This window comes from Canis lupus, chromosome 7, assembly GCF_048164855.1.
Source record: "Canis lupus baileyi chromosome 7, mCanLup2.hap1, whole genome shotgun sequence".
Taxonomy (NCBI): Eukaryota; Metazoa; Chordata; class Mammalia; order Carnivora; family Canidae; genus Canis; species Canis lupus.
In genome coordinates this window covers 63,950,070-63,976,261 of record NC_132844.1, presented here as the reverse complement: position 1 = coordinate 63,976,261, position 26,192 = coordinate 63,950,070, and the positions used below count along the sequence as shown (strand labels likewise).

General features: G+C 39.9%; 1 protein-coding gene across 18 annotated transcripts in view; it reads right to left on the bottom strand.

The window, feature by feature from the left end:
- KIF6 (kinesin family member 6) overlaps positions 1-20,321 on the bottom strand; it is a 380,711-nt gene extending 360,390 nt beyond the window's left edge. For 6 of the 18 annotated variants that reach the window (XM_072833146.1, XM_072833145.1, XM_072833144.1 and 3 more), the window contains exons 1-3: positions 20,096-20,320; positions 16,325-16,434; positions 11,196-11,270 (exon numbers count right to left, since the gene is read on the bottom strand). In XM_072833146.1, the coding sequence (XP_072689247.1) occupies positions 11,196-11,270; positions 16,325-16,434; positions 20,096-20,161 (251 nt within the window). In that variant the 5' untranslated portion in view covers positions 20,162-20,320. Of the gene's footprint in view, positions 1-4,996; positions 5,089-11,195; positions 11,271-12,825; positions 12,921-16,324; positions 16,435-19,730; positions 19,870-20,095 lie in introns of those variants that run through there. The other 12 variants (XM_072833154.1, XM_072833157.1, XM_072833155.1 and 9 more) reach the window with 8 other exon arrangements.
- Positions 20,322-26,192: the final 5,871 nt, after the last annotated feature.

The window sequence follows — 26,192 nt, the reverse complement described above, 5'->3', positions numbered from 1 at the left end:
AGAGAAAGTGTTTAAATTCCTGTAATCTTAACTGATTAATTACCTTAGCCAAATAGTTTCTGATTTCTCTGTTACTTTTTAATTGTCCTGTAAATAATAACAATAGAGTATTAAACCCAGACAGGTGCCCTTCGGAACAAGGGGCCCCACACATGGGGCTCACACCCAGGAGGCCTGCCCCAGCATGAGGATGAGGTGCTTCCGCTCATTTTACAAAGACACAGCATGGAAATTATAAACCCACACCAAAATTTCAGAATTGTAAAGTTGTTCACAGTACAGGTCAGATCTCTGGAAAAGATAACACGCAAGATGAATACCATGGGTACCCTCTGTAAAGCTGTCTGCCTAGATCACACAATCTGCAGCTTTAGTTTTAGTTTAGTGTATTGGAAGCACGTAGAGGCCTTGTTAGAACAGACTGCTCTGATTTAGCAGGTCTGGGGGAGGCCAGAGAATCTGCATGCCTCCCAAGTTCCAGGGTGACCACTTTGAAAACCACCAGACTAGACAAAAAAAGCAGCTATCTATTGTGTTTAGATTCACTGAAAAGGCCTCTGTCCAAAAAAACAAAAAACCTCAGGGAGGAACCAAAAGTAAAGCTCCTTTTACAGGAAACAGAGCCCATCACTATGCATTCAGCAAGAAAGGGAAGCTACAGCCCCTAAAGGATAATCCTCTCCATACTGATCCTCTCACTCAACAGTTACTCACTGAATATCCAATATATACCCGACGCTGTCCTAGGAGCTGAGGTTATAGCAGTGAACACAGATGAAAAGTTCGTGCTTTCATGAAGCTTACATCTGAGTGAGCAGAAGCAGGCAATAAACAAATTTAACAAGTAAACACTGAATAAAGTATGTTAGTTGGTGACACATGCTCTAAAGAAAAATAGAGCACGGTAAGGATAAGTGTGGGGTGGAGACTGTTACATAGGGTGGTCAAGGAAGGTCTCACTGAGAAGACACTGGAGCAGAGAACTGTAAGACAGGGAGGTATAAGCCAGGAGCAAGAGAGAGTTCCAGGCAGAGGGGATAGCAAGTGCAAAGGCCCTGAGCTTGGAGCACACTTGCTGCGTTTGAGGAACAGCAAATATAAAAAAGAATGTTCTTAATTACTTATGGACAAGGAACCTTTTCCTATTATCCTCAAGGATTAATGGGCAAAATGATACTGAGTATGTGAACTTCAAAAAACTGGGAAGAAAATATGCAGATAATTTCTCTTCATCTCAGTACCACAATATTTCAAGAATCCAGTCTCACATAAAATGTAATTACAAATCACATCGGGTGTTTTTTTTGTTGTTGTTTTTGTTTTTTTTTTCATTTCCAGTCCTTTACCTACTTTACTTTTTTTTTTTTTTTTTGGTATTTTTTTTTTTATTGGAGTTCGATTTACCAACATATAGCATAACACCCAGTGTTCATCCTGTCAAGTGCCCCCCTCAGTGCCCATCACACTGGGTTTTGTTTTCCTTTTGGATTTTGTTTGAATCTGCTTTCCTGTCAGGGTGATTGCTGAGGAGAGAAGCCCAGATGTTTTCAGGCTACAATCAGCAGAAATGCGGGTGTCCTGTAGCAGAAGTTAGCAGTGCTCCGGTCCCTCTCCACTCAAATTGACTCCCTGTTCCCATTCATGCAAATGACTTCTTACTGCAAGAGCCTGTGGCCCTCTGCCCACAGGCTTACCATGCCTAAGAGGCTGGGTTAGTCCATGTACAGGTGAGGCTAGAAGCACCCCGGAAGCAGCCCCTAACCAATAATGGACAGGTGTGGTTGAACAGAGGAGCTTCTTTGCCTCTTGGGTAGAACAACTCTGAGGCATGCTCTCCAAGTCCTCCAAAGAGTGCTAGTGGGATTGAGTCCCAGCTGCCCAAAGTGGTAACCTACTCTTTTAACGTACCTCCTAGTGGCTTCCTTTCCTTCATGGTCTCACTTCCCCACTCCCTTGCTTGTGCTTCCTGGGCTCACCTCCCCAATACAGGACCTTCACAATCCTGGCCTCAAGGTCATTTTAGTAGGGGTCATGCCAGCCTAAAACAAGTATCTTCTAGCTAAGGAGTCACATCACTGAGAGAGAGAGCACCTCTGATCCCCTAGTCAGTCTCTTTTATTGTCTTTTAAATTTAAGCAATGCTATTTATTTTTACCACTGTCCCAGTGATTTTCACTTGTATCTGCTCTGTCAGAGAACTAGTGGCCTCTGCAGTTAAACTGCTTCATATAACTCTCAGACCATTTTTAGAGGTATTTTATCAAGTCACAAACAGCTTTAATTTAGTTTTCACTGCGAAAATGATGGTAGCATGCAATTTCTTGAATGGCCGCTCCTAAGAAGAGACATCCAAATTTAGACTCTTTTGTTTATCTACAATAGTAAATTTCATTATTTTAAGTGTGCATCCTCAATATGATCTGTGTTTGTTAGGTGGACTGCTGTGCTCTCTCCAAGTTCACAAGGTGCGGGTGGCATGGCAATATGATCCTTATTAAGATTTTGGTGGAACCCCCTCAGGTCATCATCTTATATAATTCAGTGGGTTTCAAAAGCTGATAGGTGTTCCTGTTTTTAAGCACAAAACCGTGTCTTCAGTTGAAGATACAATTTAAAAAGTGCTATACTTATTTATATTTAAGAATAATAGCGAAATCATAAAAGGTAGAAATGTAATGTTATCAGGAAATACACTAGAGCAGGAAGTGGAGCCAAGCACAGGTACATGCTTATAAACAATCCATCTGGTGAAGTAAAAATGTAGCCAGAAGTTGAACAGATCTGTGGGAGCCAGTGGGTTTTTGCATAATTTGGTGATGACCAATACTTTCTGCTTAAAAGCCAAATTTGAGAAAAATAAAGTGTTTACTGGCAGGCATGTTGTGATGAATGTCTAATGGAATTAGCTTTACTGAGTCCCATGGGGAGAAGTCCTAGTATAATAGTTTAGATTACCAAATTTGCTAAATAGAGGAACATCACAGAACAAATGACACTAAAGTTTTCAGGCCCGGAAATGTTAATGTTTTATTTTGAAATACTTACAAATTTTCAGCAAGTTGCAAAGAGAGGACAGCGTGGCTCTGTATATCCTTCACCGAGTTCCCCTCAATGGTTATTTCTTGCCTAACTATAGTATGTTACCAAAAGTAGGAAGCTGACACCAGGACAATACGTATGTAAAGTTCTGTGTCATTTCATCACATGTGTAAGTGCAAGGAACCATCACTGCAATGAAGACACAGAGCTCTTAAGCATCACCAGAGATCTACTGATGTTGACATATTACCATTTTGAATAATGTATGGAAAACTTTCTTCCTTCTACATCCCTTAACCCTCCTTTGTTTATAATGTAATTGTCATCAGACAATGCTTTATTTTTTGCTTCATCAAACACGGTTTTTTAGACTGAAGAGGAGAAATGAGTTTATTTTATGAATGCACATTTTTGCCCTTTGTGTTGTTCTCTCTTCCTTGCTAGTGTTCCAAGATTCATCCTATTTTCATTTCCCTTTTTTTCAAGAGCTTCTCTTATTGCTTCTTTTGGGGAAGGTATATTGGCAACTAATTGTCTTAGGTTTTCCTTTGTCTGAACATCTTTATTTCTCCCTTTATTCCTGACAGATAATTACACTGGTTATACCATTCTGGGCTGACAGTTCTTTTCTTTCATCATTTCACTTGAGAATATTCTACTTCCAACTAGATTTCATGATTTTTGATGAGAAATCCACTATAATTCAAATTATTCTTTTTTCCTATAGGTAAGGTACCATCTCTCACTCATTGCTTTCAGATTTTTTCATTGTCTTCAGTGTTCTGAAGTTTAACTATGATATGTCTTAGAGTGGATGTGAGCTTATCCTGTTTGGGGTTTGCTCAGTTTCTTAAAGCTCTAAATTTATGCCTTTTGCCAAACTTGGGGAGTTTTTAGACATTACTTCTCTGAATACTTTGCAACCCCTCTCTCTTTCTCCCCTCCTTGGGGGTTCTGATGGCAGGAATGTTAGATAATTTGCAATAGTTCTTAGGGGTCCCTGAGGATCTGTTCACTTTTTTTCTAGCCTATTTTCTTTCTATTGTCCACATTGGGTGATTTCTATTGTTAACCTCTTCAAATTCATTGATTCCTTTCTCTGAGCTCTCCTTTTTGCTGTTGAGCCATCCATCAGATTTTTTATTTCACTTATTGTACTTCCCAGTTCTAAATTCCTATTTGGTTCTTCTTTATTTCTTTTATTTTTTTGCTGAGACTTTAAATCTTTTCATTTGTTGTAAGCATGTTCTAATTGCTCATGGAAGCATTTCTATGGTGGCTGCTTAAAATCCTTCTCAGATTATTCCAGACCTATGTCATCTATGTGCCAGCATCTGTTGATTATTTCGTCTTATGTAAACTGATGTTTTTCGATTCTTGATATTTCGTATTTGATGCATGATTTTCAATTGTATCTTGGATAGCAAAGGTATTGTATCATGAGATTCTAGGTCATACTTCAATCTTGTTTTAGCATGCCTCCTCTGACACCATGCTAGCAGGACACCATGCCAGGTGACAGTGAAAATCCAGGTTCCCCATCTATCCATCTTAACACCTGTGGGGGAGCCTCGTTCCTGTGGGTGAGGGTGAGATTTCAGGCTCCCTTCTAAGCCTCATCTGACACCTTCCTGGATAGAAGAATGAGGGGCACCATACTGATGCCCACTGATCCCACAACAGGGTGAGGAAAGCCTTGTTACTGCTAGATTGTGGTGAACTCTATGATCCCATGTGACTTCTGATGACAACTTCGGGGAGGGGAGAAGGAGAAGTTGTTACCTTCAAGTGGTAACATGTGGGGATGAAAAGTCTTCCCACTCCTCTGATACCACCCTGGCAATGGTGGACTCAGTGCCTTGTGATAGCCAGGCCTTTGCTGTCAGGGTGGGGCTGGGGATTTTCCCATGGTATCTGGAGGGAGTAGGGCAACTAGTATAGAAAAGTTTCTACTCACTGCGTTGCCCCTTTCCTAGTCTTCTGACTGTAGAGAATAGACTTCTTGCCACTTTTTCTGAGCCTACTATTATTGGTGTTTCTGGGTCTGTTCCAGTCTGGGATACATGAGGGGGAAAAAAAACACCAAAAATCCACGTCATTCCTCAGGTCCTGAGGTCCCCTGGCCAGTCTACTTTTTCCTCATCTTTCAGAATCTTCTTATGTTTCTTTTATATATAATTCCCAGAGTTTTTACTTGTACTTAGTGAGAGGAGAAGTGTGTCTGCTTCACTTTGGTCTGAAGCCATAAACTACCGGGCATATTTTTAAAGTGGAAAAAGGATACATATGTCTAATTTTTTTCAACCCTTACACTGAACAAGGCATTGAAGTTTACAAAGTACATTTGAATACACTATTTCTTTTCATCCTCAAAACAGTCTTGCTTGGTCTTGTTGGCATCTCCCTTTCTCTCAGGGGATAACTGATTCCCCTCGATGGGAAGTCCAACCCAGAGTCTCACAATAACTCAATCACAGGGCTGATGCCTGAATCAGATTATTCCACTGCCACACTGTTGGAACCAGACAAGGGAGAAGCATGAGTACACAGAGGTGAAAAAATGGACAATGAGATTTGAGTTTATTTTTTTAAGTACTTTTTTGTGGCTTCTCTTCTACCCCATTCTGGTCTTCTTGTCTCTGCTTATGCAGCAGGACTGAACAAGCTACACAACCAGAAGCATCAGCAGCAGAGCCTGTATCCTAGAAGCACAGGTTAGAGCCCTGCGGGGGCTGGACCCCAGCGCCCTGGGAGTATGGGACTGTGCCTCCTGTAAGACCTCCTCTACCAAGCCCTGGCCTCCCATCCAGCCAGAGCATGGTCCAAATATTCTAATACAGACTTCTCCCTAGGAGCTCCCAGTGGTAGGCCTGGGAACTTGCTTTTTCCCTTCATCGTCTTCTCAGCATAGACTGAAAGATCACACTTGGTTGTTCAATCCCGATAAAATCGAAAGTTAAAAAGAACTGGTTCACAGAGTGACTAATAGCATCATCACCTGGTTGGCCTTGTTGTACTGCAGATGCTTTAGCTGTCCAGTGGCAGCTGGGGGACTTCTGTCTTTGGCACAAACAATTCCCCTGATGGTGTGCACTCTTCATTTTGGTCAAACCATGTTCCTCTAAAGCACTAAATTTCTAAATTTTTCCAAAAGCACTCACTGCACATAAATTTCCCATATCCTAAGCTTTTAGGTAAAACATAAGATTAGATGAAATGCTGAGATTCTGCAGATTTACAAGTGCATGTGATAGAATCTTAGGAAAGTCTAGAGTTTAACATTCTCTCTTTAAATGCTTACGTAAAATTCGCACTCTAGGATAATGTACCATGTTTGGCTTGTGGCTTCAGGCATCACCTTGATAGACCACTACATTCTCTCAAGATATATGCACTCCAGCTTGAGAAGCAGAATGCTGGGTGAAACGTCACATAAAACCACAAATTCCTTATACCTGAAATGAATATAACATTGCATGACAACTACACTTCAAAAGTACATTTTTAAAAAATCTACAGGCTCAAAAAAATAAATAAATAAAAAAAATAAAAAATCTACAGGCTCTTTCATATGATTTCATGATGCAATCCATGTACTATACACATTTGTGTACCTACTAAATATTATCTTTACAAAAAACTAGTCCAACATCAATGAGCAAAACTCATATGGCAAAAGGCTCTTTTTGCACGTTACTAAACAACATAGGATATATTTCAGAAAAAGTTCAAAAGGGGTGGAATGATGAGGTACTTCCTGGAGGAGATGTACCAAATAATAAACAACTAACCACAAAGATTCTTTTACTTAATCTCCAATGACACAAATGTAAAGCTTTACAAATTCTCACCACTGGTCATGCAGCTCTGTAGTCATGCAGTCACATCCCTCTTTGACTTAGGTAGGAAAAAATGAGTCTGAATTAGGAAGACTCCTGAATTATACCATTTTGGAAAGAAATAGAACTAATTTTATTTTGGTTTAATTGTATGCAGTAGCCAGAATTAAGCTACAATGTGTCAACCAACAGAACAGGTTTAAAAGGACCTGGTGTGGAGTGACCAAATTTAACCCTGGGCATGTACTCCTGAAGATTAATCTTCATAGGGAACACCAGGCATTTCTTAAAATCACCAAATATCTGAGGAAAATATGTACCAGGAAAGCAACAGTAGAGCATAAACATTTAAAAAAAAAAAAAGACATACAGGAAAAAAGCCAATTCAAAAGAAGATAATAATTGTCATTCAGAGTGAAAAGGGAGGACATCACATCAATAGACAAGAATAAACTTTTTCCCCCATCTCCTAGGAGTGAAAAGTAAAATTGCTAAAATTAAAAATTTAAGAGGCAGGTGGTAGAGAATGCATACAACTGAAAAGTAAATTACCAATGATGGGAGACTGAGCTAACAAATTCTTTCAGAACTCAGAACCAAAGACAAAGAGATGGAAACTAGGAATGGACAGTTATAATATTTGAAGGTGAGAAGTGGTAGTTTTAGAACTACAAGTTCCAAAAAGAGAAAATAAACAGCTGGAGGGTAGAAAATGATTTTGTTAAAATTATTAAAGATATTATCAATATGATGACCTGACCCTTGAGCTTGAATATAAGAGTTTTCAGACTGAAGTGGCTGAATGAGGCAAGAATACATGAATATATTACAAAACAGCCATATCTATACTACACTATCAATAAGTTCACTGCTATGAAACAAAGAACAAAATAAAAAAATCCTAAAAGCTTCCAGAAAGGGGGGGAAAAAAGGCATTTCCCTAGAAGAAATAAGATCCAGATCAACACTGACATCTTTTCAGCAACACTGCAAGCAAAGAGGCAATGGGGGAGTATTTTCACAGTTATGAGAGAAAGGAAATGTTTAAGCTAGAATTATTCTATACCCAGTCAAATTCCATATAACTGTGAAGGGAGATAAAAAGCTTCCAGAAATTCCAGTCTTGAACTTTCTAAAAAAGTATCAAAGGATGATGACCAGAAAAGACAGAAGGAATCCAAGAAGTGGACATAAGGGGCATGTGGGTGGTTGAGCGGTTGAGCGTCTGCCTTTGGTTCAGGTCATGATCCCAGGGTCCTGGGATCAAGTCCCATATCGGGCTCCCCACAGGGAGCCTGCTTCTCCCTCTGCCTATGCCTCTGCCTCTCTTTCTGTGTCTTTCATGAATAAATAAATAAAATCTTAAAAAAAAAAAGAAGTGGACATGAGTATATGAAACAGTGATGAACGAAGTAATAAATATTAACTCAGAGATAAATTTAAATAAATGCTATTAATAAAAATGGTTAACAACAATTCAGAACGCAGTTATCAGTTGGTCTCAATACTGGAAATGACCTGGAGTAGGAAAGGCAAAGTAAAAGTGAGCAAAGTGAGAGGCAGATGGAAAAACTTTAGATATCCAGAAAAAATACAAATGAGTTTAAATAATATCTGAACTTAAACTATACTGCTGCTGTTGAAGTACAACATACACTATAAGGGAACAAATGGAAAGCAGCACCAGCAACAAGTATAGTCAAACCAACAAACAGCAAAACAAGGAAAAACACAAAAAGTATGGTAAATGGAAAAAGTAACTTAAGATAGAAAGAATAGCTCCAAACCTCATTATCATGATCCTAATAAATATAAACAGGTCAGAGTAATCAATTAAAGAGTAGGGACTCTGAGTGGCTGAAAAGGGAAAAGCGAGCTATGTTTTGTTTAGACCATACTTAAAATGTCACAGGGCAGTTGAATTAAGAGATGGAGAAAGATAAACCAGATAAAGGCTAACAGAAAAAAAATTAGCAAAAATAGTTTCATGAAAAATGGGGTGTAAGGAAAAAAAGTATTAAGGACAAAGAGGGGCACCTGGGTGGCTCAGTCAGTTAAGCATTAAGCATCCAAATTGATTTCAGCTCAGGTCATTATCTGTGTCGAGAGGATGAGCCCTGCTCTCCATGAGGGACAGATTTTCTCTCTCCCTCTCCTTCTGCCCCTCCCCATGCTACCACCCTGTTCCTTCCTCTCCTGCTCTCTATCCCTCTCTCCCTCTCTTAGAAAAAAAAAATATATATATATAGGACAAAGAGGAATGTTTCCTACTGGCAAAAGATAGGATTCACTAAGAAGACTCAATAGCCTGTATAAAAATGCCTGTCGTTCTTGAAATCTTGTCATCATTAGTTTGGGTGTCATTGTCAAGCCAGTGAACAAAACAAATCCCAGTCTTTGTGGAGCTTTTGTTCTAGCAGAAGACAGACCGAAACACTAATAAACAACCAAACTATACAGAGTGTCAGACGGTGATAAGTGCTAAAAAGCTAAAATAAAACAGGGAAAGGTGAAAGAGAGTGCAATTTCAAATGCAGTTAATTAAGGAAGGCCTTACGGAGAAGGTAACATATGTGCAAGACTCCAAGCCTGAGGGGACAGCCCTGCAGATTTCTGAAGGAAAACAATTTCAGGCTGAGGACCCAGCAAGAGCTGGAGGGGTAAGGGCTCAAGATGGAAGAGCTTGTTAGTAATGGGAAGAAAAAACCAGATACCCATGAAACAGAAACTAAGGCTCTCTCCCTGAATGATTTTAGTAAGTTTCGAAATAAAACACACAATGCTAGCTATCTGAAAAATGACATAACCCAAAAGATTACAAAAAGGAAGAGAATTTTAAAGATGTGTGACATGCAGTCAAGGAGACTGAATTTAATCTGTAGAAGTTACTGGATTGGGACTATAACTAAAACTTTAAGCCAAAGCCTACTGGACTGCATTTCACCCACTGTGTAGGAAGACTGTATTAAAAGAGAAAGGCTTAGTTTGAGTAGGATTCATAAAACTGAGGAGCTCAAAAGACAAAATGTGGCAGTGAGTTTCCAGCAATGCCTGTGGCAAAGGGTATACTGATCAGTGGAACTGAAAAATGGGTTTATTTAACAGGTACAGATCTTCCACCACTTATAATAGGGTTCTGTCCAAGAAACCCACAATAAGGTAAAAATGCATGTCATGAACCTAATTTACCAAACATCACAGCTTAGCCTAGCCTAGCTTCAGTATGCTCTGAACCTCATGTTGGCCTACAGGTGGGTAAAGTCATCCACCACAAAGCCTGTTTTATAATAAAGTGTTGATTTCTTCATGCAATTTATTGAAAACTGTACTGAAGGCAAAAAAGGGAATGACATATGGAGACAGAATGATTGTAAGTGCATCAGTTGTTGACCCTTGTGATCACATGGCAGACTGGGAGCAGTGCTCACTGCCTCTGCTTGGCATCACAAGAGAGTACTGTACAGCATATCTCTAGTCCAGGAAAAGATCAAAATTCATAATTTGAAATAGGATTTCTACTGAATGCCTATCACTTTCACACCATCCTCAAGTTGGAAAATCCTAAATTGAACTATCGTACGTTGGAGACTGAACGTTTTTCATTTTAATCCAACTGATATCACAATGGGAAAGCAACCTTAAGTAGTGATAATTTCTCATAAAGATTTCCTACAAAAGGGGGGTGTGCTTATCAAAGAGGCTTGAGTGTCTGGTTCCAAAGACAGTTTGCCAATATATGCTAATAAAATGGCATTCTGATTTATTCGGTACTCTCATTGATGTTTGCTTCTAATAGTCACTAGCCTGGAACTATCTGAATATGTAGAAACACAAATGGCCTAGAAGCTAAGGGCCAAGCTTTGCAAAGTGGTTATCACACAAAGGTAGAGCTAGGTCAACCATTAGTAGCCCTCCTAGGTGTTACCAGGTACCTCATCCTTCATCACTCTGACCATATGTTGGAAATTCTGTATTGAGGAAAGAGTTCTGGACTTAGTGCTGTGATGTACCAGACCCAGGACTCTACTATCACTAGCCATGCAATCCTGAGCAGTGTGCTAAATCTCTCTGATCCTCAGAGAGTTACAGAGCCTTTAAAATGGGAGTAATGTGGCTAGTCTGTCTCTCTCACTGGTTTGTTTTAAGGTTAAGAATCTAAATCTAAAACAAACAGCTATATGAATAGAAGGTATTAATACACGCCCTGCAGCAATGAGTATATGACTGATATGCCGAAACACATTACCACAATTATCTGAAAATGGAAGACAAAGTGAAAAACCACGAACCCACCAAACAGAATATAGGCAATCCTACCTCTCGGCAACTGGTTTGGCAATGTTTTCAAAAATGGTCTCTTGGCTTGCTCCCTGATCAAAAATCTTTTGAAATCTGTAAATATTAAAGTAGTAATTATTTAAAGACTGAGCTGTAAACACAATTGGATTAATATTTTTTCCCCAAAAGCTTTGTAAATTACCCCATATTTACATCACTGGGCTTACCTAAGCTGACACAATGTTTGCCCTGTAGTCCCCACCACACTGCACCGTTGTACCCCTGTATACAAAGGGTGGGTAAACAGTATTGCTTTTGACAAGATCTGCACAATAAATCCCTCTGAAAAACTGTCGCAGCTTTGAACCAAATAATAAACTGTGTGTTCTTTAGCCCTCAAGAGGGACAGTGTCTGCAACTGGCATCAAACTCGAATCCAGATAAGTGTGTGAAATTGAAACCCAAGAACAGGATGTAAACAAGCCAGAGAACTTCTGATGTCTGACCTGTCAGGACAGAATGCAGCTGTGAAATGTACGATTTATCAAATTTGGCAAACTGAAATCAATTTTCCATCAATAGGTGCTATGTCCTGCTGTTGGACACTTACCTCTCGGGATAGTTTTGCCCCATTTGGTTAATCATGAATCAAAAGTCAAACAGTAAGTCAAAACGGGCCTATACTGCAGAGAGGTATCTTTATCAGACTGGCAAGGCCAGGGCCATGGGGGAGAGACTAGATGGTGTCGATGCTGCTCCTCTCACAGTGGCACTGTGACTGAGCTTAGTATGCGATCATGGGCACAGTGGGAAACCAGCAGTAACTCTCATGGTGTGGCAAGTTGCCTACCTACTGGAATGCCCCTCATTAAAAGATCATGAAAAAGTAAGAGAGAGAGACACACAGGGAGAAAGAGGAGGAGAGGGGCCAAAGGGAAGAGGTAGAGGGAGAGGGAGAGAGGGGGAGAGAAGGGGAGAGAGGGAGAGAGGGAGGAGGGAGAGAGGGAGAGAGGAAGAGAGGGGGGGCATAAGCATATAGGGCAAAATGGCAAAATAGGGCAAAATGGCAAAATGATGGGTGAATCTCCCACCAAGGGCAGAGGAGAGGCTACTGTGTTATTCTTTCAACTCTTCTGCATATTTAAGATTTTTCAAGATGAAAATTAGGGGTAGTGTGGCTTTAAAGCAAAACCTTTAAAACAAACATTTTGAGGGCATCCCAAGCAACTTTCAGGGTGGCTCAGGAACTTCTGGTCTCTGTTTCCCTTGTGACTTAAAAGTGAGTCGGGCGCACATTCAATTAAAGGAGTGACTACATGAAATGTGGGGCTGTTTTCACTACCAAGGAGTTCAGAAGGATGTCTGGGGCTGGGTGGAAAATACAAAATGGAATGAAATTCATGGTCTTTAATCAATATTAACTGATTAATATTAAGCTGTAAGCCTTATCAACCTCCTTTTTGAGGAAGCAAATAATAAAATTACACAAAGAGAGAGACTGTCAGACACTGGCTACCATGTTTTTAGCAGGCAAGATTATATCTTAGACAGCAGTATTTACCAATTTGCCTAGAACACTCCTTGAAATGCTTTAGGTGCATCACAGCTTCAGATATGAACGCTGACATAACAGGGTACATGGCCACTCAATTGCTCGTCGGAGTACTACCTGAGTGCAGCAGTGCTTCTGAGGATGGTGATGATAATGTTGATTTGCTGGTGATGTCTGAGTGAACCCATCAGCCATTCCCAACTCTCACTTCCCTAAATAATAGGAATTATGTCTATCACCATGTAAACCGAAGAGATGGCAGGAGTTTCAATGAATCATACAATGGTCACTAAAGACCAAATATCATCATCCCAAAATATTTTGTTTTATATAATATAGTTACACAGAAATTTGAAAAGTCATTATGATCAGCTAGCTTTTGAAAATCATGCAAGAATAAAACAGAATCATAGAGTTTAAAGAATTCAGTCAAATCTTTTCCAGAGAAGGAGGTTGAGGCCCAGGGAAATAAAGCAATTTACTCCTGGCCCTGGAGCTAATCAATAACGTACTCTGAGACATAACTTCGGTGTCCTGATTCTGAGAAGGTGCTTTCATTTATTAGGAAGTTGTGTAGGCTTTTTCTAAACTCCATTTTGAACTTGGCATATGCTGACCTTTTCCCACCCCAAACTTGTTCCTCCTGGTCCTCTTCATCCTACTACACGACAACTCCATCCTTCCAAACGTTCAGCCCAAAGCCCTTAGGGCATCCTGACTCCTGACTCCTCTCTCTCTCTCTCTCTCTTTTTTTCTCTCTCTCTCTCCCTTTCTCTCTCTCCTTCTCTCATTCTCTCCCTGCTCTCCCTCTGTTACACTCTATATCCCACCCATCTGATAACTGTCAGCTCTGACCTTCACAATACATCTAGAATGCAACTATTTCTCAGCATTTCCACTTGCTACTACTCCAGCCCAAGCTACCAGTTTCTTGCTTGGTCTCCCTTAAAACAGGCTGCTCTTACAGTCTATTTTCTACATGCCAGGACAAATGATCCTGCTAAGACATAAGTGAAACTATTTCATTCTTCTGTTCAAAACCCTCCATTACCTTTCCATTAACACTTTGGGAAGAGAAAGTTTACAAGGACTTTTCCCCAAAAGAATCCTTATGATGACTTATAAGGCTCTCTACGATCTAGACACTCTGCTGCCCCTTTGACCTTCTTCTCCTCCAGCCCCACAGACCCTTTACTCTTCCTCAGACATGCCAGCACTCTACCATCTCAGGGACTTGCTCTAGGAATTTCGTTGGCCTAGAATCCCAATCCCTCGGGTATCTGAATGTCTGACTTCCTCACCTCCTGTAAGCCTTTGCTCAAATATCACCTTCTTGTGACAGCTTCCCTGACTGCCCTATGAAACACTGCAACCATCTCTTTCCTTGCCCCTCTTCCTGGTACTCCTTATTGTCCTGCCTTATTTTTCTCTGTGGCACTTAACACTTTTTGATATATGTTGTACTAAAGGATCTGCCTATCTACCTCCTCCCACTAAAATGTAAGCACCATAAGAGCCAGACCTTTGTTGCATTCCCTGCTATATTCCTAGCCATTAAAACAGCACACAGCAGATGGTCAATAAATATTAATTGATTGAATGGATGAATTTTCTTGGGAGAAAACACCCTTAAAGTATTTAAATATTTATCTCTGAACATAGGTATAAGTGAAATACTTTATTAATTTCTTTATTTAAAATGCTAAAGCAGGGACACCTGGTTGGCTCAGCAGTTGAGCACCTGCCTTGGGCTCAGGTCATGATCCTGGGTCTGGAAACTGAGTCCCGCATAGGGCTCCCTGTAGGGAGACTGCTTCCCCCTCTGCTATGTCTCTGCCTCTCTCTCTGTGTTTCTCATGAATAAATAAATAAAATCTAAAAGAAATATAAATAAATAAAACAAAATGCCAAAGTCAATATTCTTAATCCAGAGATTTAGAAAGAATGAGTAAGAGATTTAAAAATAAGCAAATAACACATTTTCAATGAACATGTTTAAATGCACTGTTTGTGTCTGTATTATATAGAGAATACTTTGGAAAAGGCCAATAGATAGACATGTGGCCAATTGTTTCCTAACAATCACATAGAATCATGCTGAATAAAACGTTTCAGCAAATTGTGGCTTTATAGAGACTGGCCTCACCCAGATGTCATGAAGTCATAGCTACTGAAGTATGTAGCATGCTTACATCAGTGGAAGAATGCCTGCTTCAGAAAGATTAAATCATGCATTATTAAGGCTACTCCTTAAAGATCAAAATGAAAGGCAATGGGGAGCCAAAAAGATAGGGTTAAGGACCACCTCACCACGCAACCATGTGCTAGCAATCCCACAGTGCTTACAGTAAAAGGAGACCAAGAAGATGGGGTGGAAGTGGGAGGACATACATAAATGAGACACAAAGGAAAACTGTCAAGACCAAAGAGAATTTTTATAAGACATAAATAAATAAATGTATGTATATATGTATGTATGTAAATAAGAAATCTCGAGAGAACCATAAAAAATATCTGAGTTGGTTTTATGCAAAGGGCAAGGGCAGAAACAGTATGAAAGCAGAGCCCAAGCAAAACAGCCTAAAGGGAAATGCAAGACAGCAATTAGGATTCCTGCCATTGGCCCCAGAAATCCACTACCTAAATTTAGGCAGAGATCAAATACAGCTTTAACTTGGGCTCAGACTTCTTCGAAAGTCAAAAGTGGGGATGGAAGAAATAGCGCAGTCTGAAACTAGAGAATAAAGGCAGCATAAAGGAGCCCAAATCCCCCATTTCAAGGCCTGGCTACTAGAAGAGAATTTAGACCAAATGCACTGATGACAATCCAGGGGTGGCTGTTAGGTACACTTGACCCAATCCCTACAGTTTAGTGCTGTCCAAGAGAAATATAATGCAATCCATATATGTGAGTGTACATGTAATTCAAAATTGTCCAGTAGCCACTTTTTTAAACATAGAAACAGGTGAAATTAATTTTCATAATCTATTTTTAATCCAATATAACCCCAAACTTTAGCATTTTAATATGTAATCAGTATGAAAAAATTCTTGAGATGCTTAACATTTTTCCCCCCACACTAAGTCTTCAAAAATCCTTGATATATTTTACCCTTAGAACACATCCCAGTTCAGGCTGGCTACATTTTAAGTGCTTAAGAGCTACCAGTGGCTAGCGGCCACTTCCTTAGACAGTAGAGATATGGAGTGTGCTATGAGATCCATAATATCATTTATGTTATAAAGAAGGCTGTTCTATGAAGCATACAGGTTATATCTTAAGTTTTTTAACTTTAATAGAGTTTAGTCATACACTGAGCTTCCAATAAGTGCTAAACCAGAGCGGGCCAAGCAGGAAAAGGACAACACTAGATAAACAGATGTAACAAAGAAAGGCTGGGATCTTGGGACAGCATCTTGGATACAGAAACACACCGTCTTTTCAACTCTGGGCCCAGCAATGAAAAGACAACTGAAATCTACCTACTAGATGAAACAGAGAATTGCACTACATTCTCCCTCAAGAAATGGCGCCAATGTTTTCACAGTGGATATTAATACAGTACCAGAGTTAGTTCAATAGTGAAACAGAAACAAAGGCAAAAGATAAACTTACTTAAATTTGTAGCTTTCTCGCTTATTATTCACAAATCCATCTGCCAGATCGCGAGGTAAGATAATTTCCAGGTTAGGTGTTAATTTTTCATCTTCATCTATGGAATAAATCTGCAAATACGAAGACAACAAATGAATATAGCACGGTAAAATTATGGCTTGAAATTTGACCATGTTATTATGATAGGCATTGTAATTGTATAAAAAATTGCACTTTCTAGATAAGCCATAATATAGTATAATTTGGATAATTTTCCTCTTTGAACTGTGCACAGACTCTAACAAGTATATGAAACAGAAAAAGGAGTAAAACCTAAATCAATGCTCTACCAAAAGCTCAGATCTCTTTGAATGATCTAGTATTCAAATTTGAGCATTTGAGTGTCTCTATTGTTGAGAAACTAATAGTTCTGAGAGCAGGACATTAATCTACGCGCTGCTTTGGAATTATGTGCCAGAAATTAACATCTTCCTACAACCAATAAGCATTTCTGAGCATTTACAAAGTGGCCAAAGCAGATCAAAGGACTAGGTCTGAGATTTCTCAGACAGCTCACAAGAATGCTCTAATTCAAGTTATATTCAAAGCAGCCCAAGTTTCCGTGAGACATATTCAGGCATTTGATAAAAGACATGTGGTTTCAAAAGACATATGTAATTCATGTCTTTGATGTCATCTTCAAGGTTCTCCTCCCAGCTCAGCCACTAATTAGCAAGGGACTGGGAGAAATCACTTAACCTCTCTAAACTGATATGGAAATAAAGGGTCTTAACCAACCCCTTTACAACTGCAGTTGTCTGATTCTCTTCATGGTTACCTACTCCTTTATTTACTGGTCAGGAAAATCAAGACTCAAGCCTATGGGCAGATCATGTGGAATAAAGAATAGCATAAGACATGGTACCCAAAGACTTGTGACCAACACTGAGCTCAATTTACCAGCTGTGTGACCAGCCACCATGGTCTGAATCTCAGTTCCTTTATACATAAAATGAGGAAAATATAATTGCCTCCCTTACAAGATTGCTGTGGGGATAAATGATGTCATGGAAATGGAAGCATTTTGTAATGCACCATAAAAAATGTTAGTCATTAGATATAGAGTTTTTTTTTTTTTAAGACTTGTTGTCTTTCACTAGGAAATAAAAAGTCTTTCTAACAGGCAATACTTCCTATTTAAGACTCATTTAGATCCTTGATTGGGGGGGGGGAAGGTCATATTCTTAAACAAATAAAAACTTACCTAAATTTCCCAGAAATAATTTTCCTAAGCAGATTTCCTATTAAAACCTCTCACTTAAATCGTGAAGAAATCATGCAAAAAATGGTCTTGTAAAATAAAATTATTTGTAGAAAGTAATGGCATCAAGTCTGAGACTTTCTGTGGCTAGATTTTCCCAAGAGACATTTAAAAATTATATCCTGTAGGGCACTACACTAAAAAAATAAAAAATAAATAAGTTAATGGCTAGACAGGTGAGGGAAAGGGGTGTATAAGACATGAAACATATAAGAGTGAGGCACTCCTTTAAATTTGAGTTACACGTTTTCAAAAGTTCTGTAACACTCAGTGCTCAGAAGACAGAAAGGGCCATCTACTATTATGGTAGGAACAGTGACCCTCTACCTCTCTGATTAAGCCATTCTATGAGGCATTAAGAAAGGTCCCTCTCAACCAGAAAATGTGTTTAGTCTAATTGATGGACTCTTTACCTCTAGTCATAACAATACTTATTTGAGACAGTGCTTTTTTTTAGACCTGGAAGGCAATTACAAGAAATGCAACGATGAATGTGAACATCATGTTTTGGAAATGTACTAATAAGCAGTATACAAGTGAAAAACCTCAAATTATCAGAGGTTTGTCTTCTGCATCTTCTAAGTTACCACTCTATAAATTACTATAACTTACTTTATAGTGCCTTAAGGAATAAGACTAATGAAGTAATGGAACCACAAAATGAAGAGGAAAGAAAGAAAAATATCTTTGAGTCACTCCTGGTTGAATGTTACAGGCAAAGAAACAATCAACCACACATCTCTCAGGAGCAAAAAGATAGGGTGCTAAGGGAGAGCAGGGATATACTAACTCAAAATGTGTTCATCTGTATTCTCTCATTTTTGTGTATGTGGTATAATGTTGCATCTTGGTAAGAATCTGCCATTATAAAAATGCAGTAGGACACCTAAAAATACTCCCTGGAGTATCAAACAAACCACTCTACAGAATCCTACCTAAGAAATGCAAAAGAAGGTACAGTAACCAAATACTGCACTTTAAGAAAAGAGAAAGTTCAAAATTACATCCAATATTCTCCATCAACCCCCTACCTCTGCCACCCCCTCACCCAACCAATCCTCTAACATTACCAAATCCAAGCACCTGCTTCCCACTGCTGAGTCTATGTATACAAGCTCAATATTTTTGGCTAAGAATCTGTAAGAGGTACAGAGGGACTTTACATATAAAACACTGGGTATATATGATGCCCTTTTAAAAATCTTGTAAGTGAATACAAGAGGAGAAAAAAATGGGAAGATATCCATGGTTCCTTCCTACACTACTTTATTCCTTTAAAAAAAAAAAATCAGTATTTTCTTCTCACGCATCTTCTCCTAAAGTAGTTTATGAGTAAAAAGGCTTTTTATGGTGATGATGACAAAGACTCCATATTCTTGTTTCAAATACATAAATTACAAGAGGCAAATGCTACATTATGATATATGATGATGTTACATACACACTGTAGATATGGAACAGATATAAAATATTATTAATAATATACCCATTGCAGGCACTCGTGAGTAAGACCGAGATTGATTGCTCTTACCTAAGTTCTCTCTTTGGGAAGCAAAAAAAGTTTTGTCCGAAGAGCCAAGAACTTTGTAATAAAAAGCCCTTCACTAAAATCAGGGCTCTGCTACTCACTGGGTGGATGACTTGGCCACATTATCCAACCTGAGACTCTGTTTCCTCACCTACAAATATATGGGGAAAACGACATCCACCTTGCAGCATTCTGCAAGTGGAGTATCGGAGATTATGCAGACAAAACACTAAGGGGGACGAACGACTCTGCTCTTTCTAGGGAGGAAAAAACAACAACAACCATGTTTTGAAGCATATAAGAAACACACCAAGTATCTCTGCTCACGGCAAGGGCAGGGTCTTAACCTCCCTGCGCGTCTGAGTTTCACACACTGGAGGAAGCACCTCGGTAAATGCTCAGTGTTTTCTGAATGAAAAGTCTAGGTGTGTTCTTTGCATCGGGATGCACAAATACGTATACCTGCAAAAAGTATTATGCTGAGCCTTGATGTATGTGCCGCACAATGAGGATGTAGTTAGGCAACACACTCCTAAGGGCCCCCTGGGCGCAGAGCCGCAGCCTATCTGTCTACTTACAGTATCTGTATCATCCCAGACCCGCATGGACCTGCACCTCTTGCTGGCACGCTCTGCCCGGTGAGACGCGCATCGCGTTGGGCTTCCCTGCGTGCGGAGCTTGCAGCGCCCCGTGACCCCTTCCCAGAGAGGGGTCCGCAGGGTGCAGGGTGAGGCGCGGCCGTGAGCCGAGCGTGGCTGGGTGCACAGCGTCCGGCCCGCGGGGCGCTGCGGGGCGGGCGGCGCCCTGGGGTCTCGGCCGGGGTCGCTGACTCGGAGCTGCAGCCGGCGCCCTGCGCGGAGCCCCCTCCCCAGCCCAGGCCCCCGCGAGCCGTCCCTCCCCTGCCGCGGAGCCCCCGCCGCGCCGGCGCCCTCGCCGCCCGTACCCCCTGTTGCTGCTTCCGGACAGTGGGCTTCACCCTCGCGAAAATCTGTATGGTCTGCTTCACCATCGCCTCCCGGCTCTGCACTGACCCCTGACCTCTCTCAGGGTCTGGCTCCCGAAACTTGGGACGCCCACCGCTTCCGTCTAGCCACAGTCTTAGCAACAGTAACCAGGGACGCTACCCAAGTTGCCCCGCGCCAGCCAGGGCCGCCTCCTCTCCCCGATCGGTTGCTGACTGTAGAGGGGCGGGAGGGAAGCACCAAGGGGCGGGCTTGGGGAGGGGCCGAGCGGAGAGCGACTGCGCACGCGCCGGGTCGAGTTCTGGGCACCACGTTTAGCTCCACAGCTGGCCTACAGAGTGGTTAATGGGGTGACAACCACCATGCCCTGACCGGTTTCTTAATCCAGCCTTTCTCTGTGCCAACACCTCTTACTTAGCACTGAAGTCATTCTGGTTTTTATTATTCATTCATTGAAGAAATGTCAATCTGTGACAAGCAATATGCTGTCTGGGAATGATCCTGAGCTGAGCACAACTGTCTCTGCAAACTAGAGATGAGGGTCTGAGGATGGAAGCAGCTTTTTTTTTTTTTTTTTTTTTTTTACAGGAAGTTACAAGTTACACCGGGGTTGGGGGTTGGGCATGGGATTCTGTGGAAGGCGCCTCTTCTATCTGTGTTGGAAGAGGCCAAGACTGGAAGAGAGAGGAACAGTTTCCCATGCAATGGCACTGTCAAGAATGGATGGGCTCCCTTGTGCACGGTTGGTAGGAATGTAAATTTGTGCAGTCGCTATGGAAAACAGGATGGAGGTTCCTCAAAAAATTAAAAATAGAACTGCCATGTGATCCGGCAATTCCACTTCTGGAAGTGTATTCAAAAGAATTGAAATCTGGATGCCAAAGATATCATTGCACTCCCATGTCCATTGCAGCATTAACCAAGATGAGGAAAAAGCCTAAGTGTTTATCAGCAGATAAGTGAATACAGAAAATGTGATATGTGTATATATGATTATTTAATATATTATTTATCTTCTATATATAATGGAATATTTTTCTGCCATTAAAAGAAAACACAAGAAAATCCTGCTATTTGCAGCTACACAGATGAAACTGGAGGGCATTATACTAAGTGAAATAATTTACACAGAGAAAGGCAAATAGTGTCTGATCTCACTTATCTATGGAACTAAAAGAGCTGAATTCATAGAAACAGAGAGTAGAATAGGTGGTCACAGATTGGGGTGGGGAAAATGGACAGATCTTGCTCAAAGGGACAAATTTCCAGTCATAAGACAAATAAGTTCTGAGAACCTAATGTACAGCATGGTGACAGTAGTCAGCAATATTGTGTTATACACTTGAAAGTTGCTAAGACACTAAATCTTGAATATTCCATAAATGGTAATTATGTAAAGTGATGGAGGTATTAATTTTATTGTGATAACAATTTCACAACAGACGATCCCTGACTTATAAAGATTTTTTGTTTTTGTTTTTAGATTTTATTCGTTTATTCATGAGAGACAACGGGGCGGGGGGAGGGGGGCAGAGACACAGGCAGAGGGAGAAGCAGACTCCCTGCAACGAGCCTCATGTGGGACTTGATCCCAGGACCCTGGGATAATGACCTGAGCCGAAGGCAGATGCTCAACCACTGAGCCATCCGGGTGCCCCTATGAAGGTCTGACCAGTGATTTTTCAACATTATGATGGCACAAAAGTGATATGCATTCAGTAAAAACTGTACTTAGAATTTTGAATTTTGATCTTTTCCCAGGCTGATGATATGCAGTATCATACTGTCTCATGATGTCTCACAGCAGCAGGGCACCACAGCTTCCAGACAGCCACAATCACAAGGTTAATTAAACAACCTATACACTTACAACCATTCTGTACTCATACAACCATTCTGTTTTTCACTTTTGGTACAATATCCAATAGATTACATGAGATGTTCAATACTTAATGATAAAATAGACTTTGTGTTAGGTGATTTTTCCCCCCAACTGTAGGCTAATGTAAGTGTTCTGAGCACATTTAAGATAGGCTAGGCTAAGCTACAAATGATTGGTAGGTTAGGTATATAAAATGCATTTTCAATTTGTGATATTTTCAACTTAAGACAGATTTATTGGGACATAGCCCCATCATAAGTTGAGGAAGATATATCTATCTATAGATAGATAGAGTCATCTATATTCATCTATATTCATCTATACATGAATCAAATGATCACATTCTACACCTTAAACTTATATGTCAATTAAATCTCAATAAATCTGGAAAATACACACATACATGCATGCATACATACATAAGAAAAGGTGAATTTCTTGAAAGACACTGTTAGCACATGAAAAGATGTTCAATATCATTATCTGCTAGAAAAATATACATTAAAACCACAATGAGATGTCATTACACATCTCTTAGAATGGCTAAGTTAAAAAATAGTAACAAAACCAGGTCCTGACTGGAATATAGAGAAACTGAATCACTCATACATTACTGGTGGGAATATATAATGTATCATGGACAATGGTATAGCCATTCTAAAAAACAGTTTGGCTGTTTCTTAAAAACTAACGATGCAACTACTGTAAGACCCAGCAATTATGCTCATGGACGTTTATCACAGAGAATTGAAAACTTGTGTTCACACAAAAAAACCTGCACTTAAATGTTCATGGCAGCTTTATTTGTAATAGCTCCAAACTGGAAATGACCAAGATGTCCCTCGACCAGTGAGTGGATTAAAAAAAAACTGTGGAATACTATTCAGCAACAAAAATGAAGGAACTACTAGTACAGCTTGGGTGAATTTCCAGGGAATTACACTGAGTGAAAGAAGCCAGACTCAAAGTCAAATACTGTATGATTCCATTTATATAACATTCTTGAAATGACAAAATTATAGAGTCGAAAAGGAGATTAGTGGTTGCCAGGGGTTAGGGAAGAAAGGAGGGGGTAAGTTGTCTATGGCTATAAAAGGATCCTGGTGATGGACTGTTTGTATCTTGACTGTGGCAGTGGTCACAGAAATCTACATGTGTGATAGAATTATGTAGAATGAAACATGCACACACAAATGAGTGCATATAAAGCTGGTGAAAGTTGAATAAGATGGATAGATTGTATCAATGTCCATTCCTTGATTGTGATGTTGTATTATGGTTATGCAAGATGTTACCATTGGGGGAAATTAGGGGAAGGGGAAGCAAAAATCTCTCTGTATGATATCTTACAACTGCATGTGAATCTACAATTATCTCAAAACACAAAGTTTTTGAAAAGAAACTCTTAGAGAACGAAAAGAGAAGCCACAAACCAGGAGAACATTTTTTTGCAAAACACTTATCTGATAAAGAACTTTTATCTAGAATGTCTAAAAACTCTTAAACTCAATAAAAAATAGGAAAACAACCAATTTATTTTTTTGAAGGAGGGATCAAGGTTTCAACAGCTCCTTCCCCTGTTTAACATAAGACGTTAACATAATTAATCATTAATGAAATGCAAATTAAAACCGCAATGATAGGCACTTGGGTGGTGCAGTAATTGCACATCCAACTCTTGGTTTTGGCTCGGGTTGTGATCTCAGGGTTGTGAGATCTAGCCTGACTTCAGGCTCCATGTTTAGCACAGAGTCTGTTTAAGGCCCTTTCTCCTCTGCTCCCCCACCCTGTGCTCTCTCTCTCTCTCTCTCTCTTAGTATCTCTCTCTCTCTCTGTGTGTCTCAAATAAATAAATCTTAAAAAAAAAAACACAATGAGATATTACTACAAACCTCTTAGAATGGCTATAAATAAGAAAATAAAACTGGAAATACCAAAAGCTGGCATAGACAGAGAACATTTGGAACTCTCAAATATGGCAGGAGAGATGCAGGATGGACTGGTCACTTAAATAAAGTTGTATATACACTTACTATATCACCCAGCAATCCCATTCCTGGGTGTTTATTTAGTGCAATGAAAACTGATGTTTCTTCAGAAAGGTAAACATGAATGATTATTAAGGTTTCATTCACAACTGCCCTAAACCAGAAACAAAGTAAATGTTCCTCAACTGGTGACCTGGATAAACAAACTAACACATATATACAATAAAAATTTTTTTTTTATTTTTTATTGGTGTTCAATTTACTAACATACAGAATAACCCCCAGTGCCCGTCACCCATTCACTCCCACCCCCTGCCCTTCTCCCCTCTACCACCCCTAGTTCGTTTCCCAGAGTTAGCAGTCTTTACGTTCTGTCTCCCTTTCTGATATTTCCCACACATTTCTTCTCCCTTCCCTTATATTCCCTTTCACTATTATTTATATTCCCCAAATGAATGAGAACATATAATGTTTGTCCTTCTCCGACTGACTTACTTCACTCAGCATAATACCCTCCAGTTCCATCCACGTTGAAGCAAATGGTGGGTATTTGTCATTTCTAATAGCTGAGTAATATTCCATTGTATACATAAACCACATCTTCTTTATCCATTCATCTTTCGTTGGACACCTAGGCTCCTTCCACAGTTTGGCTATTGTGGCCATTGCTGCTAGAAACATCGGGGTGCAGGTGTCCCGGCGTTTCATTGCATTTGTATCTTTGGGGTAAATCCCCAACAGTGCAATTGCTGGGTCGTAGGGCAGGTCTATTTTTAACTGTTTGAGGAACCTCCACACAGTTTTCCAGAGTGGCTGCACCAGTTCACATTCCCACCAACAGTGTAAGAGGGTTCCCTTTTCTCCGCATCCTCTCCAACATTTGTTGTTTCCTGCCTTGTTAATTTTCCCCGTTCTCACTGGTGTGAGGTGGTATCTCATTGTGGTTTTGATTTGTATTTCCCTGATGGCAAGTGATGCAGAGCATTTTCTCATATGCATGTTGGCCATGTCTATGTCTTCCTCTGTGAGATTTCTCTTCATGTCTTTTGCCCATTTCATGATTGGATTGTTTGTTTCTTTGGTGTTGAGTTTAATAACTTCTTTATAGATCTTGGAAACTAGCCCTTTATCTGATATGTCATTTGCAAATATCTTCTCCCATTCTGTAGGTTGTCTTTGAGTTTTGTTGACTGTATCCTTTGCTGTGCAAAAGCTTCTTATCTTGATGAAGTCCCAATAGTTCATTTTTGCTAATATTCGATAAAGGAGGAAAGACTATCCATTGGAAGAAAGACAGTCTCTTCAATAAATGGTGCTGGGAAAATTGGACATCCACATGCAGAAGAATGAAACTAGACCACTCTCTTTCACCATACACAAAGATAAACTCAAAATGGATGAAAGATCTAAATGTGAGACAAGATTCCATCAAAATCCTAGAGAAGAACACAGGCAACACCCTTTTTGAACTCGGCCATAGTAACTTCTTGCAAGATACATCCACGAAGGCAAAAGATACAATAAAAATTTGAATATCAAATTTATTATGCTAAGTGAAAGATGCCAGACTCAAAGTTACCCACAGTATAATTCCACTTATATGACATTCTAGAAAAGGCAAAACTATAGGGATAGAAAACAGGTCAGTGTTTGCCAGCGCTAAGGGTAGGGAAGAGGCTAACTGCAAATGGGCATGGGAGAGTTTGGAGGGTGAGTGTTGGGACTGTTTCATATATGGATTATATTTGCAGTTACATGACTGTATGTTTTTGTCAAAATTCATAGAACTATCTTATACACTTAAAAGTGTGAGTTACACTATATGCACATTATACTATTATAAGAAAAGTCCCTCCCCCACCCAAAATTGGATGGGTTATGAACAAGTGTGGCAATAGCAGAGATGGAGAAGAGGAGAGAACCAGGTATTTATGAAATAGATTTTAAGATCTTTTTCCACCTGATTCTGGGTAGTAAGAAAGAGATGATTTAAGACTGGACAACATCAATACCTTGGCTATTGTGAGTAATGCTACAGAGAACGTGGGAGTGCAGATAGCTCTTCAAGATACTAACCTTGTTTCCTTCAGAAGTGGGACAACCTAAGTGTCTGTCTATGAATGAATAGATTAAAAAAATGTGGGAGATATGTGTATGTGTGTGTGTATGTGTGTGTGTGTGTGTACACAATGGAATAGTACTCGTCCA